Genomic DNA, 20,615 nt, shown 5'->3' with positions numbered 1-20,615 from the left:
ATACGTGACTTTTTTTTTTTTTTTTAAATCGCAGTAAGAGCAACAGCTCTGTTCTAGGATGCCCTCTGGACCCAGTGGAGGTGGAGAGTGACAGGAGAATGGTGGACAACATCTCCAACCCCATGCAGGAGACCCTGGCAGCACCGAGCAGCTCCTTCAGTGGCGGGCCTGAGAGATTCAGAAGGTCTTTCCTGCCAACCCCTGTCAGGCTCTACAACAGCTGACCACACAAACACACACATCCAGTACACCATCTCTACTTCTCCAAGTGCAATATGTGTATATCTATACATATATAGATATACTGTACATATGTAAAATCTCACAAACATATCTTTCATTACACTCAAATTCACTGTTTGTTTGCTTTTTTTAATTCTATTTATTTGCCTATTTATACATTTAACTTGTATATTATACAGTCAACATAGTGTCTGTGCTATTGTTTTTTGCTGCTCTTATCTTCAATTTCCCACTTGTGGGACTAATAAAAGATAATCTTATCTTATCTTAGTCCTTGGCCATTTCATTTTGAAGTGTCTGCATCAGAAAATTCTCTATTTGGAGAGCCTTCTAATCCTTGTGTTATATGGCATGAGGAATGCAGCTGCAAGTAAACATAAGATTTAATGCATAATAAATGAAAAAAAGGTTCAAGGAGGACATGGCCACAAAAAGCAGAATGCAGAAAGCGCTGTGCAGGTATTCAAACACGTTTAGGGCATGTCTCGATTTAAAAGACAAATCCTCGAGAGACACCATCTGAGGACAAGGCTGTCGCAAATGCAGCTGAGTAGCATGACCTTCATCACCGAAGTTAAATATACTGCATTCTGATCTATCCCACAAGTCCTTTCCACAGCATGGCTTTTGTCAGTTGATGGAAAAATCACATGTTCCTACATGACAGAAGAAAAAAAAAAGTAAAAAAAAAAAGTGATTATAGACAGTATCCTCCAAAGGATTCAGACTCCGAATTGAGAGATACTCTATATACTGTAGGTCAGGAAGAGAAAGAAAGCACACAAAACAGGAACCAAGAATCATACAGGAAGAAAACAACCTACTCAAGAAACCACAAAAGGACTCAAGTCCCATTTATACACACACACACACACACACACACACACACACACTCAGAGACTTTCAGTTGCATCCTTTCCACCCATGTGACACCCATTTCACATGAGTGTTGGGTCCTGGTCACTCACAGCTTCCACGCTCATTAGGACTGGGGGATCAGGACCCTTCAAAAATGCACCAGCGGGACACACACATTGTCCTGCATTGTGTGCCATATGCTTTCTTTGAATTTTATTTTGTCTGTTTTTCAGCCATAAAGCCTTTCCATTTTGTTTATGAAAAATCACCATCCGTTGGCGAGCGTCTGTGCTTTCCCTTCTCGAACTGCAGTGGCATTACATCAGTCAGGGAGTCAGTCACAGATTTTATACTTTTACAGTTTACGGTTAAGAGTAAATTATTAAGCAAATTAGGATCTGACGATATTTAAGAACTTTATTTAAGAGGCATTATTGAAGTGTCTTAAGGGTTAAGGTACAAATCCGTGCCAACAAAGTACATCACATCAGGATACAATAATGTCCAAGGTGCATGGGGACATTTGTTTGGTGACACAGTAGGCTTTATAGCATTTTTTAGCAGTGGAGCTGACTGCACATTGCATGTATAAAGCCAATCTTTTTAAATTGTCACCACTGCTTTTTCACCCACTAACCAGTCCAGATTGTTCAAATGAGCTTGTTTTGGGGATTTAAATAAAATAGATTGATTGAAGCTAAGGAATGGCTTGACAGAAGTGTTGCAATGTTGTATAAATCTTAGGGGCACAGAGGGATTAACTGAGGAATTGAGATTTATGATTCTGTGGATTAACTAATCAATAGTGGAGTTTGTTGACCACTAAACTATTACAACCTCAAATGTGGAGCAAATAGTCAATACTTGAAAAGGTAAGAGTAACAGACGCCTGAGGGTTTCATTCCATGTAACTTTCCAGCACTTCCTAAGCTCCTGATCCCAACATATATGACTGATGCACTACATGTCTGGGTAAACTGGTTCAAGAACTTGATAAAATTCTAGTACACACTAGAGGAAGTATATTTTACAGGGTCTTGTTATAGTGTATTTTTACATGATAAGACCATATACTGTACCTTCTAAGTATACTAATCTTATACATACACTAAATGAATTTTTCGGACTGGCTTCTACAGAAATAATAAATTGAGTGTTCTTGGTAAAACCTAACAAAGACCAGGAAGAACTCCCCCTCTCTTCCTTTGTCTATTAAATCACCGTAATGCTATTTCACCGTAATGTTATTTCCATGCAGCTGTTGCATATTGATACAATAAGATAATAACGTTGTATCTAATCAGTTCTTTCTGACTAGCTGGATCACTGTATGAGCTGTAAATAGCACGTCACATCAGATTATCATACATGTGTATTGCACAAACATGCACAGACTAAAATACGTAATTTATGTCGTGTCTTCAATTTGTATGCATGGCCAGTAGTCCTTACTAAATGGTAATCCAGTTAAATCAGATTTTTAAAGGCAATACCCTTTGGAGCAGACTGCTCCACCTCACCAGTGCCACTAAATCTGTAATCCTCCGATTTGGATGATTATGTCGAATGGAATACAGTGCAAATGCCTGAAGCAGGAGTTCTAGTAAATACAGTGTGTATTATTTCAGATTACAGTATTTTGGCTATAGCTTTTTTCCAGAGTTTGGCTATAGCTTTATACTACTGGGTTAAAAACCATTGACAAATACTGACTATTACAGCGTGTTCAGTCAACAAGTAGGACATCTTTCAGTCCATAAGAATGATAAGATACGCAGAAAAGACACCAAGTGTAATGGATAATTCTAGGTGTTAAAATTAGGAATAAACAGGACTAAGTTAAAGCAATTAATATTCATATAGTGCCGATAAAATTTGTTGAAAGTCACATATACTGACCATTAAAAACCTGACCTTGCCAGGAGGAGTCTGCTTCCATTCTGTGGCAATTAAATGACTCCATGTCACTCTGTGTAACCCGGGACGACTGCTCATCTCCTCGATCTGCCTGGTTTTAATGTTCGGTATGTGTAGTCACTTGTATTGTCGAGTCGCAGTTTGATATCAGTGCCTAATTGGCATATGGTGCACACTGCATCACAGCCTACAAAAGAAAATGATTTCTCCTCTGTTGTGACGGATTTAAAATAGCACTCTTGGGTCTTAACCTCAGTCTGTGCGCTGGAACTGAGTTGGCTAATTACAGCACCGAATCTGGCGCGCAAGGTGAAACTGTTCAAAATAACATCTTCGCTGTCGGCAGCTTGTGCGCCCGGAGGAGACTGATGAGAAAGTGAGTGAGACACACAAACCACGTACATATTTCCCAACGTTTACATCATAAAGAGGGCTGCGAGGGTAATGTACACAGTTTATTGGCTGTTACATTTACATTTACATTTACGGGATTTGGCAGACGCCCTTATCCAGAGCGACTTACAACGTGCTTTCAAGTTACCATCGACGAAGAGATCAATTCCGGTTCACTAGGACCCCCAACTATGAATACAATCTTTTTATTCACTCTGTTCACTAACCCCAATCATCAAAGACCACTGTCTGGCAGACTGGACTCAGGGATCTGGCTACCAAGGAGCAAGTGCTCGAGTTCATGTTGAGCCAGCTGTAAATATAAATGGTTAAGGTGCCTGACATCAGCTGCCACTGGCCCTGTGGACAGGAAAGAGCGACCAGGTACAAATCCACGTCTCTGAAGTTTTCGAAACCTCAGCAGCGACATACATTCTGTCCTAACCGCGTCAGGGATGTCAATGGCTTCAGAAAAAAAAAATATGCTTAACACTTAGAATGCCCATTTGCACATTGGCATCCGTAAGAAAGAGGCTCAGACAGCCTTAACCAGTAACCAAGCCAATTTTTCACGCGTCTGACTGAAATCTCAAGCCATCCAGGGCTTAGCTCTCAAATGGGTTAATGCAGAGCCAGCCTCCTCCACTGGCTAATGTGCAGTGATTCCTTCAGGCTCTTCCTGGGCCGGACGCTGGCTTCTGCTCGGCTCTTCAGCGGACAGGTGCAGCCGTCACGGAGCACCATTTACATGCAGCACAATGATGGGCGACAGCTGATTCAGGAGTTGTTTTGCGCGACCTCTGCGCATTGGCGCGCTGACCTCAGAATAAACCTGTCAGATGCTGTTAGCTATGGGCTAGCAGGGCAATTTTCCCGGCGAGGCCAACACTTCTCACCTTCCACGTCCCGCTAAATATGCAGGCTTTGAGCCAACTTCCCCTGAGACATTCAAGGGAGAGCTATCCTGGCAAACAAACAGAGACACTCTATATCATAGATATGTATATAAAATATATACACGCATCGGCAGAAATGACTGGAGGGGAATAATATTGTTCTAGAATGTTGGAGGGGTTCAATCCGAGGTCAGGCAGGAAGCTTACCATACGCCCCTTTCACAATTAAACGGTCTGCCCAACTCAGGCTACACATGCATAATGAATATTTTAACCAGACTGTAACCTACTGGGAGGCCAGGAGAAGTCTGACCTACATTGTGTGAGAGTGCAGGATCCGACAACTCTTCTTCGCTCTGTGGGGTTTGGGTCAGTGTGTGTGTGTGTGTGTGTGTGTGTGTGTGTGTGTGTGTGTGTGGATACACTTACATATTCTCCATATGAGTCCTGAACGATTGGCGGAGGGGGTCTGTAGCCAGAAAGGGGCGGTGCCCCTCGTGCCCTTGGGGCCGGCACCCCTCTGCCTCTGTTGGAGGGCGCTCTGCTAAGGGGAACCCCTCTGGGTGCCACACTGCGGGGTACAGCCGCTTGAGGAGGTGGCACACCGCCCCGAGTCCTGCAAGGGAACAAATTTCAAGATAATAAGCCTCGCAGGATTTAAACCTTTGGTCTATCAGAATGTTCTTATACTGACTGGGATCAACCCTGCTCCTCAGCTTGGATGTGTTCTATGTAAAAGGGACAAAGTTGTGGATCCCTTGAAAAAGTCTGCAGTCTGCAAGTCTCATTCGGGACAAAGGTCATAGAGAAGTAGGTCACCTTTTAACCAAACTTTCCAGTTTTGGTGCAGGCTTCGATTACAGGCACTAAGATGGATCTGAACACCAGCCAGACATGTTCAGAAGAGCCATGGCAATCGCAGTGGGAATTTTCAGTCTGATTATTATTTTTTTTTTATCCTTGTGAAAAGTCTTCAGAAAATTTTCCAAAGAAGCGTTTAGATGTAATCATTACAGCGAATATATATATATATATAGCTTACATGTACCCAGGAGGAGCCTTTTTCTTATCGCACGCAAATTAGCCACAGTAAATGCTAATTACAGTCTAATTCAAAACAGATCCAATTAAATCCTGACTCAAAGCCACATAAAACAGGCCACAGACAGGGATGTTTCTCAATGTGCACACGCACTAACAGTACACAGCTACACTAACAGAGAGCGAACACATCAGTCACAGTTTAAATAGATAGGCAAGCAATATAGATCTATAATCACAAACATAAAATCACAAATACACAGTAGCATCCACCTTCTCAACAAAAACACACCCTTTAAACATGCATACAAACCAGAACAACATGCAGAGTCAAGTGGACGTATAAACACACAGAGAGTGAGCACTGGCGCACACACACACACACACACACACACACACACATGCTGGAAGAGGCTGACACTCATAGAGTCACTCTGTTTGTTTAATGTATTTTTAATCATGAGCACTTGTGAGATGGTTTTCAGCCTTGCTCTCTCTCTGGTAGTATTTTTAGAAATACTAAATACAATTTTTTTTTTTTTTTTTTGGGAAACATCAACATTATGCTCAAGGTTAGTGAATCTCTATGAAATGAAACTTCTACTGGTTATAATTATTCATTTTTATTATCTTGCAGAATAATAAATACCTGGGTGGACCAGGAGCAGGTGTCCCTCGTGTCCGGGCTGATGGCTTCCCCCTCACCACTGGAACCTTGGCATCCTCGGAGCCACCATTCAGATACGTGAGTTCCTGCAGCTGGGCCTGTCGGATCTCATCATTGTAGTCCTGCTCAGACAAGGACGAACACACGTCGATAAAAAAAAAAATTCTAACCATTCTAATCTGAACCTCTATACTAACCTAAATAATTACACACCTATATACTACACTACTGAAGAAGCCCCATACTTTGAGCACCACTTATCAGTGGTTTGAAAATAGTGCCTTATGACTTGGTTAATGTGTCTGTCATGATCCGGACCGGCAGGGGTTACTCCGGATCCAGAGTTCGGACCAGAGTTTCATGTTAGTCTTGTGTAATGTTCCCTGTTGTATATTTATATAATTGTATAAAGCTATCCTGTTCGTGTCTGTTCGCCGTCGGGTCATTGTGTGTTGATGTTCCCCTGTCTCGTGTTATGTATTAAATCATCTGGATTAATTATGATCCAATCTTATCTGCTAAGTAATGTTTGTGCGTTTTAGGCCCATGACTCTTTATGTCTCCTAGTGAATAAATAGACGTTTTTGTTTTATTACTTGCCCCTGGGGCTGTTGTCCCCTGCCGTGACCCCAGGGATCACACAGGTCACTATTTGCAAGATTGCAACTAGAGATGTTTTACCATCATGCTCCTGGTGCAAATGTAATAAAAAGAGACACAGTTTACAATAGAGTGGTGACAGAAGCAGCTTTTGGAGAGTCTGTTCACCATGTTGATGTCACTGACAGAACTAGAACAGAGACAGGTAAGGCTATATGGCTAAATTAAAAAACAGAATGTATGTGCTGAAAGCCAGAGGATGGAATTGCCATTCCAAAAATGTTTACCTTTATTGGACTTAGTTATAAGTGGGGGTCTTTTTTGTGAGACAAAAAACAGTTGCTCCAGATCAGATGCTCTTATCCAGAGGGACTTACAATCAGTAGTTACAGGGACAGTCCCCACTGGAGACACTCAGGGTTAAGTGTCTTGCTCAGGGACACAATGAAGTTATTCAGTTCTCCAACTGACTTCATATGTTCAACCATTTCATAAAACTATATACACAAACACACACAAAATCAAAGTCATACCGGAATGAGAAACTTCTTGATCTCCTCCAGGGCATGGCCCATCCTGGCATAGGCTTCAGAAGGTGGGGCAAACACCTCTATGAGAACATGTAAGTCCTCGTTGAGGTGATGATATTTGGCCTCTCCACTCTTCCGCAGCTCTTCTTCCTGGCAGACGTAAAACATGTGGCGTCACGACACACAGCAGCTGGTTACCTGCGGCAGGTGTGATTATTTCAATAGTACATCTTCAGCAGACAGCTTCGCCAACAGCATGAGGAACACGCATGCCATCGGTTCAAGTGTCAACTCATGGATAATGAAGCCCTGAAGGACAAAGGAGTGCCAAATTTATGAATAAAAGACTTGTGGAGAAAACACAGACATGCACTTCTCTTCTGTTTGTGGGAACCAGATGTCACATCCTGGGCAACATGCATGCATTGCTGTATTGCAGTGCTATAAAATGCCTTAAGACTGTGCATCCAAAATGAGAAAGAGCTGCTTGTTATGTACCTTTTATAAGACCCAGTCAATGAATGGCTCCCGTATTATAAAGACGTGACAAATCATGGTGAAGCGGCCCGAAACAGAAGATAATAATGTAAAATAATAAGCTCTCATGCAGGCTACCGGCGAAAAAATTGCTAAAAGTAATGTCATCAGACCATATGCGTCCACGTGTTCTTGTCCCTTTATGTGTGGGTCTGTCTCTTTTAGGTTACTTTGATGGGAGGAGATGTAGGCTCACTGGCTCCACCCACTGCTGACTGATTGGATGCCCCAACATATAAAAGGTGACCTCAAAACTGGGTTCAAGAGGTCTGCGTGAGATCTCACCCTGTGGGTGGTCTGTTAGTGCTGTAATGATGCTAGGTATGTAAGATTCGTCACCTCTGTGCTGGTTTGTTGGTAGTTGTCCCCTTTGCTAGGAGTCCATATTGTGTGTGTTTATTTGTGGTAACAGCCTCGTTGGATCCTTAGTTTCACTGTAAATAAATGCCCTTTTGTACAGTTTGTTCGCCTTCGTGTCACAATACCCCTTTACCAAGCCCATCCTGGTCATGGTCCTCTCCACCCCTTGACGAGAACGTGACAATAATGAGAAGAAAGGACAGGGGAAGCACTCATTATATTTGGAGTGGAGTGAAAATGGACATAAACGAGGGGAATGAACATAATAGAGCCCCAGCCCACCTGGTTGCCTTATAGGTAGCAAACATGCTACTTTCATAAGTAGCAAACATGCTAACTGGCTAAGTATCATGTAAATCTACATTTTAATATCTTAAACTTTGTAGCATTTCAGGATTGTGGGGAATCTGGACCGTTTCCAGTGAGCATCAGAGAAGAACCACACCTGCACCAGCACCAATTTAGCTTCACCGACTAATGTAAGATTAAGGGAAAAGGGAATTTTGCCTCCAGCTTACCTAGTAGCCACAGGCAGTGTATCTCTAGCTAAGGCCTTATAAAAAGTGCTCATGCCAAGAGATAAGCGCCCACAGTTCTGAGGTGAAACGTTACGACAAGTAGATACAAGCTCTGGAGATGCGACACAGTCTGATGCCCCTTTACAGAAAGGATTAGAATTATATATCAGTCCTCATCCTGCTGGCTTTATAGTTTCCTGTTTCAGACGCGGTCACCACTGCTTAAGCAAGTGCCTGCAGGCATACACACACACACACACGCGCATGTGAACACACACGTTCTGCCTGCCTAACCATTCTGTTCTGTTTAATGCCATCTCTAGCTCCAAGTATATTGCACACCTGCTGACTGCGATCCACGTTGCACACTTCACTCGCTTGTGTTATCAGTTCACACTCCTTTTTTTTTTCTCTTTTTTTCTTGTAAGGACCAAACGTCTCCAATGGAGAAAAAAAAAAAAAAAAAGTCACCTCAGAACACTTCACTCCCTGGAGACAACCTTTTTTGACCTCCTCCCTCTAAGAGGAGGAGGACAGAGAAGTCTGCACGCCCGAACCAGCCAACATAAAGATTTTTTTCTGCCATGTCATCACTCTCACCACGCTTTAGGTCTGATCACGCATGATAATTGCACTTTTATGATAGATTGCTTTTGTCTTTATTATGTATGTATGGTAATGGATCTTATTTTACAATTGCACTGTTTTCTATTGTGCTGTCCTTTACATTATGTATTGTATTGAGTTGCTGGTGAGACACCGATGGATGGAACCAAAAAAAAAGCGATTCTGATATTTACAGTATTTAAGTGTATTTAACTATATTAGTGAGGGTACCTATACATTTGACAACAGATGTGCAAACACCACCAACACAATTCAATACAGAAGCATATACACTGTAGACAGACACAAGTGTATCATAAAAATAATCTAAAGAATGATCATGCACATAAACACACACACAGAAGACATAAGGTCACAAACCTTCAGCAACACCGACTATCAAAACACATACACCGACACCACTGTGCATCACTGACAGAAATGAACATACAGCATATCCACTCCAATACCATTTCACACAGTACACACACACTATGCACCATTGCATGGAAACAACACACAGCGTCACACACAACAGTGCTAGATAAAACACACACACCTGTCCAGAAGGCCAAAAAAATGAATTAATACCACTGTTCATAATTGTTTTTTTTTTTATTTTTATCAGCACATCAATATCGCCACTGCGCTTTGATAAAAAGGAATGGCACCAGAAAGGCTTTTCAACGCTCTGATGGCACTAGACATCTGAAAATGCCAGCAGACATCAGAGGGACCGCATAAGTACAGATAGGAGATGCCAGATATGGTGTGCATACCAATATTTACACAAGGCCAGTGCCCCTGTCAATCACGCCGAACGGACCACAGGGTGGGCACCTTTTAAATAAACACCCGTCCCATTAGGACAAATAAAGGTGCCAGACAAGTGGTGTTTAACTGGACTGCCAGACCTAAATAAAACAAACACATACACACACACAATAGTGTGTGTGGAGCACACAGGGTATTTGTGTGTGTGTGTGTTGGGTGAGAGGAGTGGGTGTTTATTTGTGTGGGTGAGCATTTATGAGTGTAAACACACACTCGTGCTGGGACACTGGAGGCAGTCCCTGTCATGTCCTATGATTATAAATAGCCCACTTTTAAAGAGTCTTGCGTATGTTAACCAGATGCTAATTTAGCCTATAAATCTCCCTCTTTACAGGCAGAGGTCTGCACTGTGCAGCCCATGCAGCAGACACACACACACACACACACACACACACAAAGGACTATTGGACTATTTGCTGTTAGTGAAATTGTTTGCATAGTATTAGAATATGTTTTTGCTGATGCGCCCATCTGAGATCACATGCTGAAAATCACATGCTATACAGTATGTGTAGTCATACACCGAGGTTAATATTCCATTATTGCCACGGGTTTATACACTACCAGGGTTATAGCCATTTTGATCTTCTCTGAGATTTTCCGCACCATTATACAAAAAAAAAATCTTTAAAAATCATACAATGTGATTTACTGGATTTTTGTTTACATTCTGTCTGTAAGTCATAATATATAGTATAATACATCATACATTAATATATGTATAACAAAGTAATATATATATATTTTTTACTTTGTTATACATATATTAATGTATGATGTATTATACTATATATTATGACTTACAGACAGAATGTAAACAAAAATCCAGTAAATCACATTGTATGATTTTTAAAGATTTTTTTTTTGTATAATGGTGCGGAAAATCTCAGAGAAGATTTACTCCTATATATTTAGGAGTAAATGGCCAACCTGCTACGTACGTGGCTTATCACTCCAAACATTACAGCAGTTGTATAGATTTGATAACGCTTTGTTGAGAGCTTGGATTGTTATTGAGTGTACGTTTGGCATTGTGAAAATATGTTTCAGGTGCTTCGGCAAGTCAAGGTGATACATTTCAGTAGAATACACAGGAAGTTACATTCCGTGTGGCATGTTGCGTTTTACGTAATATTGCCACGGACAACGGACTGCACCAAGGCATTTCAGAGGACACGTTAAAAAGTCAGAGACAGGCTGAAATGCATGGCCAGATAGTGGAGGTGGCCAATCGGAAATGAGGTGAGGAGTAGAAAGGAGTGGCGAGGTACAGGCAATTAAACTTTTTAAAAGCAGATACACAATAAGTGACACTCTCCTGCAGAATGTTTTTGATTCACTAGGAAATTCATCTTCCCCTCAATGATTGCAAGCTGACCAGGTACTAATGGGCAAATCATGATGTTTCCTCCAACATACTTCACGGTTGGCTTCATGTTTTCATGATGATATACAGTGCACGTTTTATGTTGTGTGGTGCTTTTGCTCTTCCCAATGTTCAATCAGTCCATAAAACATTTTGCCAATAGCGATGTGAAGTGTCTTTTTGTGACCTTTTGCAAACTTCAAGCATTTTACATATTGTACTGTAGACACTTGAACACAGATTGAACACAGGCAATTTGAAAAGTGAAAGTGAATCGATTGTCATTGTGAAACACTGCAACACAGCGGAATGTGTGTGTAAACCGTGCCCAGGGAGAACTAGTGGGGACTAGAGCTGTTAGAAAATATCGATACAGCAGTATGGTGATATTGTATTGATCCAGGGACATCAAATATTGATATTTTTGTATACCAAAAAATGGTGCTGAATCAGTCGTCTACAATCATCACACTAGCCCCTCAATAACTGACTGGGCATTTTCAATCTTATGCATCTTATCTTAATGTTTTTGGTGTCCACTATTTCAGTGTGTTAAAATACAAAGACAATACAGTTAAAATTCAGTTCCGAGTTATGTTGTTTTAGCTGAATTATGAATGTAATGTGATCCACCCAGATCGTACACAGAAACTATATTAACTCTGTTAATATAAAAATGTTAAATATCTGTTAAACTGTAGAATATTAAAGTATGTACAGTATCACAATATATCTTGATATAAATCTTGATATATAATATATCTCCATGTATCCTTTCCAACACACACTTCTAGTGGGGACGGTGTTTCCTTACCTGCTAGGCCAACCACTTAACTAAAAGGTTCAAATACCTTTTCTAGTAGCATTATGAGATGAATATGGTTGTTCCCAACAAAGACATGGAAGATCATAATTGTGCTTTTTGTTATTTGTCAATACCCTGGATGTAGATGAAGACCATTTTGGAACGTGAACATGTGTGCATGCTTTTGAGTCTGCTACGCTATGTTTGTGAGCACAACCCCATCATTAAAATCCACTGATAATCCCACCCTCTCTGCCTCTGCCTGTAGCAGTAGATTAGCCAGGCCTCTTCCATTTACAGCCTCCGCCCGCCTGGCAAATGTTCTCATAGAACGCCATTCTTTTCCTCAAAATCACAGAGCCTAGAAAGTGGTACAGACAGCGAGAAAGGAAGGAATCTTAGTTGTAGCAGACACAGAAACCTGCTGACAATAAGGGATCATCCATTCAAACATCCTACTCGTTTGCCAATGAGCAGAAAAGAAAAAGGGTTCTTTTACCTCTTTTTCTTCCACTGGAGGCTTTAGAAATGGAATGAGTTTCTGTGTTTAATACGTTCCAGGGGGTGACATCAAAGACAGCAATTATACCTTCCTGCAGGTTTTTCGGCTGGTTTTAAAATGTCATTGTGAAGCCCAGGAGGTCACACCGCTCAGGCAAGACTTTGGTACAGATTGAGGAAAATGCATCAGTTTTGGGGGTGGGGTGTCTACCTGGGGAGAGGTCATGTTTGGGGTTGAATTTTAGAACTGGAGATGTCAAACACAGACACCAGATGTACACCACAGAAAAACGGAAAACACTTCCACTTTCCAACATGTCGCCTTCCAAAATCATGTCATTACCATAAAGTCGACTGGACTTTATTCTGAATCTTACAATGCCCAACAATAAAAGTACTGCAGATCACTGCCAAAACACCTTCCCATATAAAAATAAGTAACATCTACAAACTTCCATATACTCAAAGATCGGTATGCTGTATAGTGGAAAGACATATTCCCTTTAAATTAGACTGTGAATTTTACGACCTGCATGCTGTCACTCACAAACAAGGCGTGGACAGCAAAATATTTATTTACAGAAGTTAAGAGAAAAGCTTTTTACTCTAAAGCTTTAAATCTTGGCCCGAGGATGACCCGATAAAATGTTAATTTGATTTGCAAATTTTGGCCACAAAATTTTTGGTTGTGTAGTACACAACCAAACATGCAAAAAACTACAAGAAGTTGGCTGAGGAAGAGTAGTTTTAGGGAGTCAAATGCCTTTAAAGTTTAATTTCTTTGATTCACACATGCAATGTACATCTTACAGTACTGGAAAGAAAAACCTGGGTCTCCAGGGCTCCATTCATCCAACTCACTGCGTTGTTCCAGCCTCACCCAGAGCTCACTCTCTAGTCACTGTTATACCAATAAACTCGCATCTGTATCCACATGTGAATATAATAATAATGGTCCTATGGAGTGGCAATAAGTTCTTTTTACCAATATTTTAACTACATATATAACAAAATTTTTTTTTTCATTTTTCCATTTTTCTCGGGAAGTGAGCAGTAACACACTTTTAAAAAATAACTTGTTTCCTCCTGGGAACAGATAAATTAACAGTTCGATATACTGTATAATAACCCTGATTGTGATGGCCATACATGCTGCCCCACAGCCACGTTATGCACCAGACACTCTAGTATTGGTCTACATCTTGGGTGGACCAGGTTAAAAGAGGAGCCTTGAGGTACTAAGTTGTTTTATGGACTACACCATGGGAGGCCACTGATGCACCCATCTGAGATCACATGCTGAAAATCACATGCTGTACAGTATGTGTAGTCATACACTGAGGTTAATAATAGGTTGTTATTTGGTTGAAATAGGGTTGCATTAGCACAATTTGTTCATTTAATTGCAGAATAAATCAACTTTTTTTTTAATTCACCTGTGTCCTAACATTAATTGATTAGTAGTCACTAACTAAAGAACAGTAAAAGTCTAAAGTTTATTCAAAACTATTTGCTATTAAATAAATGATAGAATGTAAATACAAAATAGAAAAAAATAAAATAAAATCGAGATGCTGTGTATAACAAGATAGCTCACATGCTGCCTCGAGATGGACAGATGTGCAAAGGTGAACTTAAACTAGCCATGCAATCTATGATTGAGGGTGAAATATCTGATATGGCAAGCGTAAGGTATCAATTCTTTGGCCAGATCCCGACCTGACAAGTACAGCTTTTAAAAGCATGGCTTTTTAAAAGCCCGCTATAAGAGAAAAAGAAAATATGCATGTTTCATATCCTCTGTTTCACCTCTTCAGTATCCATTTTTGTATCCATCTTTAAGTATCCATCTCTCTCATGATAATTAAAATGCATCACCTGATGACAATGGCCCAGATGTGCAAATCAAATGAACAATGTTACATTTAATAAAATGAATTTACTACTTGCAAAATACTTTCACAATTCACAAAAGAAAAAAATTCAAGCAGCAAATCATACAGAAAGGATAGATACTATAGACCAGAAGGTCGTGCTTAATTACTGCTCTTACTGTGAGCTTGACCCGAACATACCTGACCTAACCAAAATCAATGAGAGAAATTGAGTGTGATCTTGCCGAGAATTACTGCTCCAACATGAGGAGTGTTGCATTGCCTGGACTGCTTTATGACTAGGGCTTCACATCTCAGATATATTTGTTAGAAGAAAATTGTCCTTACAGGCTTTTCTGTTTATGTGAGGTAAAATGTTTTGTTCATAACACAGATGAAATGAGCACTTCCTAGACATGTACTTCAATAATATTGTGTTAATAATCACATTTTTTGGCTGTACTGCATGAGGGCCACAAACCAGGATAGTCCTTTCTGATTTAAGAAAAGTCCCTTCACTTCTGGCTCTCATAAAATGATGAAGTTGAATGAGAGCCTTGGCAGCAGAGCCATGAGGAGTGATCAACATGTAACTATATCATCCTCGGATCAGCTCTTACAAAGGGACCTCTTCATCAAATGATACCTAAAAAAGCGAACATAGTAGGAAACATGCAGAAGAACGTGCTGTTCTTCAGCCCTAATGAACAGCCACAGCTGCTCAGATTTTATAATGAACTGAGAAACAGCCTGCAAGGTCAGTGTTTGGCAGTGTCTATCATGTAAATCAAGTGAAACTAACCACAACTGCTGTATTAAACACATCATTTAAATCAAAGTGAATGAAAGCAAAAGCATAAAATAAACCCCTGCATAAATCACCAATGTACCTGATTCAACCTCAGTTCACAACTCAGTATAGAGTATTTAATATGATGATTAAAAATCTTTCAGGACTGAAAACAGACTAAATTTGGGGATGGCCACATTCAAAAACTGATCATTGATTTCAATTTTAGATAACTGAAATGTATCATTAACATTGCATTTATTATTCATTATAATTTAGGTTTTACTTTGAATTAGCATATGTATATGTAATAAAGTGGAGAAATTGGTTATTTATCAACTGTCCTTACCTTTCAGTAATGCAGACAATTGTTCTTATCTTACCTCCTGCTCACACTGCCCTTAGAGGGCTCATTTTAAACAGTAGATTTAATCCTTTTGAAAACTGCATTAATAATAGTTCTTCAACTGGTTATTAATTAGGTGAGACACTTTGGAGCACTGGACTAGAACAGAAACAAACCAAAATTTGGTTTTAACTCCCCAAGGGTTTATCTCCAACATTGTCGACAAAACTTGACAATTAAATTAGTCCCAAACTCATGGTCCCCTTAAAAGAGCCGGCTCTTTCAGTTCCCAAGTGGCTCTTCAGATTTTCTTTGGTGCTTGAATTAATTTATTCTCAAAATCAAAATTGAAATGAATTAAAAACAAACAAAACATACATTATATATTATCATATTTGTTTATTAATTATGTGGCTTATACAATAATACATTTTATGGTACAAATTGTTTATCTGTGGGTGCGACTTGATGTAGTTGTTTGAAGAACTGGCTGAAAGTAGTGCATTCTGGTCCCAACTCAATGCATCATGGACAAGGGCATTATGTCTGTGATGCAACTTTTGAAAGTGATTTTCCTATCAAATATGACCTGCACGAAAAGGAACTCGATTCTTTCCAAAGCAAACCCGGCTAATATATTTGCTCAAGCTTCTAACTTGTTTCCGGATTCTTCTCCTGCCTAATCTCTTTGTAAATGAGAATCATTTTGCTAGTCATAGTCTTCCTATTTCTGTTATATTTAAAATACCCAGTTCTGTCAAAATCCAAAGAGGTGCATTTCGAAGTTTAACTGGCATCTACCCCAGTGATTTGGTTTTGATTGTATTTGATTTTATTTTGGGGAAACTGATGTTGAAATAATAGATAATTTATTTTATTTTAATGCATTTTTAGTAATGCCTTCTGGGATTCTTTACTGGTTAATCCCCAAACTTCCAGACCTCTAGGACATCTCCTTAAACCATATAAAATCATAATTTAATCGTCAATATTATTTTTCATCAATTATACTTTAATGTATACTGATATTTTTAGTTTACAACTGACATCAACTATTTATTTGTATATTGAACTTTTTAAATTTAAATTAACATGGATGTTTGATGTGAATTGCGAAGAACACTGGCTCTGGTCTTGCCTCAGTAAATCTCTGCAGAGATGGCCCGGCACAGACTGCTTAGACCAGCAACACTTCAATGACAGGCCATCCTTCCAACCGTGGTTAAGGAACGCGTCTTTTTGTCGTGACAATCAAAAAGAAATGCTTCCGTATGAGGAACAGAATGATCGTGGCCATATTTCAAGGCTGCCAAAGACATAGAGAAGACAGTAACATGGAGTATGATGTTTACTGCGGACTGTTCAGTGTCCAGAGCGCCAGTTTCAACTGGCCACTGAACACTCCGCAGTAAATACTGTACTCAGTGCCAGTGGCCCTCTATCCTCTTTATCTCTGTGTCATTTTCTCAAGATTTTTTTCATCTCCTCCTTTTTCTTCTTCTCTTCCTTCATTCCTCACAGCAGCTCATCATCAGGAACCTCATGGAAGAGTGTGGGAATGATGTATGGTTCTAAAAGAGGCATGATTGTCTTCTCCGCATATTTGGCAACTGTGATGTGTGGTCATGATGATTCTCTCCATCATATGGAAGCACTTCTTTTTGACTGTTACGATCAATAGGTGACATGTTCATCGACAGCTGCAGAAGATTCTTCACCTGAATGGAATATTCCAACATTAGAACAAAGCAGCCAGACCAGTTTAGAACCTCTGTGTAACATAATCAATGTGTAATCAATTTTATATATATATATATATATATATATACACACACACACACACACACACACACACACACACACACACACACACACACACTCCCAACCCAACTTTGTGAATAGATTAATGGCGATATTTTTTTTATCGCCCAATAAGAGTGGTGGGCCGTTATCGGCGTTAACGTGCTGTGTTAACGTGAGACTCTTATTGGGCGATAAAAAAAATATCGCCATTAATCTATTCACAAAGTTGGGTTGGGAGCTGGGTCTATACTACGCAAGCTATTGTGCCGGAGTTAAATGGTTACACTAGATTTATAAGTATATTTCTTCTTTCTTGTGTCATTTATTTTCTTATTTTCTAAAGACTTTTATTTTGTTTTTGAGACTTGGTTCTGGTCTCTTGGACACATGGCGGGAGCATGGGGTTATTTCTTTCATTTTAATTTATGTACATATTAGGAATATTTTGCATGTGTGCTATTTTGTGAATATTTTTTTTATGTTCTTTTAATACTGCATATTGTAGAGAGAGGTGCAGAAAGACGCAATGTGTGACGCAACGTTCTGACGTGACCTTGCTTTTTGTACAGGAATGCAGTATTGTAAATTGTGAATGCTTTATGTTAATGTTCAGTTCTCTTGGACACATGGCGTGAGTTGTGAGAGAGAGAGGTGCAGAAAGACGCGATGTGTGATGCGATGTTCTGACGCGATCTTGCTTTTTGTACAGAATACACTTTGCACAGAAAATCTCTTGGGTGTCAGCTCATCATTTGTGGTTCAAGAAACGAAATCAAAAAGTTACACAAAGTTACAGAAGCGCTACACTATGATGACTTTCACCTTGATATTTTAGCGCGGATGTATACCTAGCCGAATTGCACTGTAGGGGGCGAGAACAGTCTGCTAACTGTGAAATGACCACATCAAACGTGACGTGGTAACATGGATGCAGCTATTTAACTGAATAAACCGTCAGTAAACACAAAGTACATCTTATTGAACATAATTTATTTCCATCACCAATTATCATAGTAGAACAGCTTTCTCAAGCAGGTTGTGATGCATTTTGGAAACAGGAGATGAGCCCCTGGTCTAATGCGCCACCTGGCTTGAGAAACCCGTTCTCAAAGTTTTCAGTTCAGTTTATGCATCTAAGAAGATGCTACACCCTATTACTGCTGCAGCAAGTTCAAAACACATCAACATCTATGTAGCCTCATCCACTCCACTTATCAATGCAGTGATGGAGATACAAGTGATCCCTTATCTAAAACACAGCTTCAGCATCATACAACACTCTTTTATGCAACATTCAGCTTTTTTAACTCACTAGCCCTCTTCGAGAAGTGGCATTAATGCCAATTCCTCTAGTTCATTTACCCTAAGTGTTAAATTAAAGGTCTGGTATCAAGATCTGGTATCTGCACGTGTAGTTCTGATATTTACATTTAAGGCATTTGGCAGACGCCCTTACCCAGAGCAACTTAAAACGACTTTACCATTGATGAAGTGATCAATTCTGGTTCACTAGGACCACCAACTATGAATACAATCTTTTTATTCACTCTGTTGTAGTTTCTATACATAAATCAGACAATTAGAAAGTTACAAGTTAATCTAAATGTTCTCCAAAGAGGAAGGTCTTGAGCTGCTGTTTGAATGTGTTCAGTGACTGAGCTGTTCTGACCTCAAGGGGAAGTTCATTCCACCACCGAGGGGCCAAGACAGAGAAGAGTCTAGATGAGTATCTTCCTTGTACCTTCAGAGATGGAGGGACCAAGCGAGTAGTACTGGAGGCTCGGAGTATACAAGGTGCAGTGTGAGGTGTAATAAGGGCTGTGAGGTAGGATGGTGCTACTCCATGTTTGGTTTTGCAGGTCAGTATCAGTATTTCGTACCGGATGCGTGCAGCTACTGGGAACCAGTGGAGGGGTGGTGTGGGAGAATTTGGGAAGGTTGAAGATCAGATTCAGACAAGGACATTACTAGAACAGCTGACATTGCATTTACAAGTGTAATTATGAGCAAAGGAAATAACTCAACTGTCAATTGCTTTTATTAGAACATACCAAAAAATCTGCTCACCACAACTGACACATACACAGTCCCTCCCCCTCTGAATGCAAATAACTAGCTAGCGGTACTTCCTTGTCTGAATCTGTTTATTCCTGTAAATCCTGAAGACTTAATTTATGTCGCAATGCACTCCAAGTGCTGTCTATTATTGCACCGAGAAAACTGGGCTCTCAGTTTTTGACATCCAACTTGCTGTGTAAATCTTCAAACTTGTATGTCATGTCTGCATCTGTTTAAGCAGTTGTGGTGTGTAATACACCGTTCCACCCTTGAGCCTGACTTGAGCCACAGTTTCTCTCATTCACATTAATGGAAAGACGGTAAATATAGAGGAAGGCCCGGCTGAGGGATACACAATTGGGTGAAAATATATAAAGAGAAAATGGAAAAAAAAAAAAGACAGACAAAGATCAAGGACAAAAACAATCGAAGAGGGAATTGCTGGTGTTACCTTTTCTTTGTCTCTCATGGATCCTTTTCCCAGAATTGACATCTTGGTGAGCGTGTCTTCCTGTAGCCTCTTTAACGAGTTCCCACGTGGACCCAGGAGTTTCCCAACAAAGTTAAACTATAGGAACAAAACAAAGGCAGAGGCATCCGGCTTTTATTCAGTTGGGGGAAATACTTAATTCTGTCATAATCCATACACATACATGAAAATATTTACTAGTCAGCAATGGTGGTGGTAAAAGACATCTAGTAGATGTGTAGAAGACGTGGTAGAAGACATCTAGTAGATGTCATCTATCCAACTAATGAAGAAACATACCAGTCTGGGCAAGTAAAAAGTATCATTAGAGCCATTGGTTCTACCTATTGATTTTGTTTTAGATTTATTCAACATAAGAATCTTCAGGAGGCAAAAAGCATAGTGGCAAAATAAAATAAAAAAAATGAAAGCCTTCAAATAGAGGATTAATGACCCAGAACAGTAAGTCATAAAACACATAGCCACAATTTTCTGTTTTTATGAGTACAATACAATCCAGGAAATGCTGTTACCCTGAGCTGAGAGCCAGAGTCTGAATCTTCAGATAATGGGTGCTATGGTGACTATAGCAAGGTACCATGT

General features: G+C 39.9%; 1 protein-coding gene across 2 annotated transcripts in view; it reads right to left on the bottom strand.

Moving 5' to 3' along the window:
* khdrbs3 (KH domain containing, RNA binding, signal transduction associated 3) overlaps positions 1-20,615 on the bottom strand; it is a 114,314-nt gene that overhangs the window by 30,779 nt on the left and 62,920 nt on the right. For both annotated transcript variants that reach the window (XR_003743374.1, XM_028964780.1), the window contains exons 3-6: positions 19,995-20,111; positions 7,149-7,295; positions 5,998-6,137; positions 4,737-4,923 (exon numbers count right to left, since the gene is read on the bottom strand). Coding sequence is in view for 1 of the 2 variants with exons in the window: in XM_028964780.1 (XP_028820613.1) it covers positions 4,737-4,923; positions 5,998-6,137; positions 7,149-7,295; positions 19,995-20,111 (591 nt within the window). In the remaining variant the exon portion in view is untranslated. The remainder of the gene's footprint in view (positions 1-4,736; positions 4,924-5,997; positions 6,138-7,148; positions 7,296-19,994; positions 20,112-20,615) is intronic.

This window comes from Denticeps clupeoides, chromosome 20, assembly GCF_900700375.1.
Source record: "Denticeps clupeoides chromosome 20, fDenClu1.1, whole genome shotgun sequence".
Classification (NCBI taxonomy): domain Eukaryota; kingdom Metazoa; phylum Chordata; class Actinopteri; order Clupeiformes; family Denticipitidae; genus Denticeps; species Denticeps clupeoides.
This window is presented reverse-complemented; position numbering and strand designations above follow the sequence as displayed.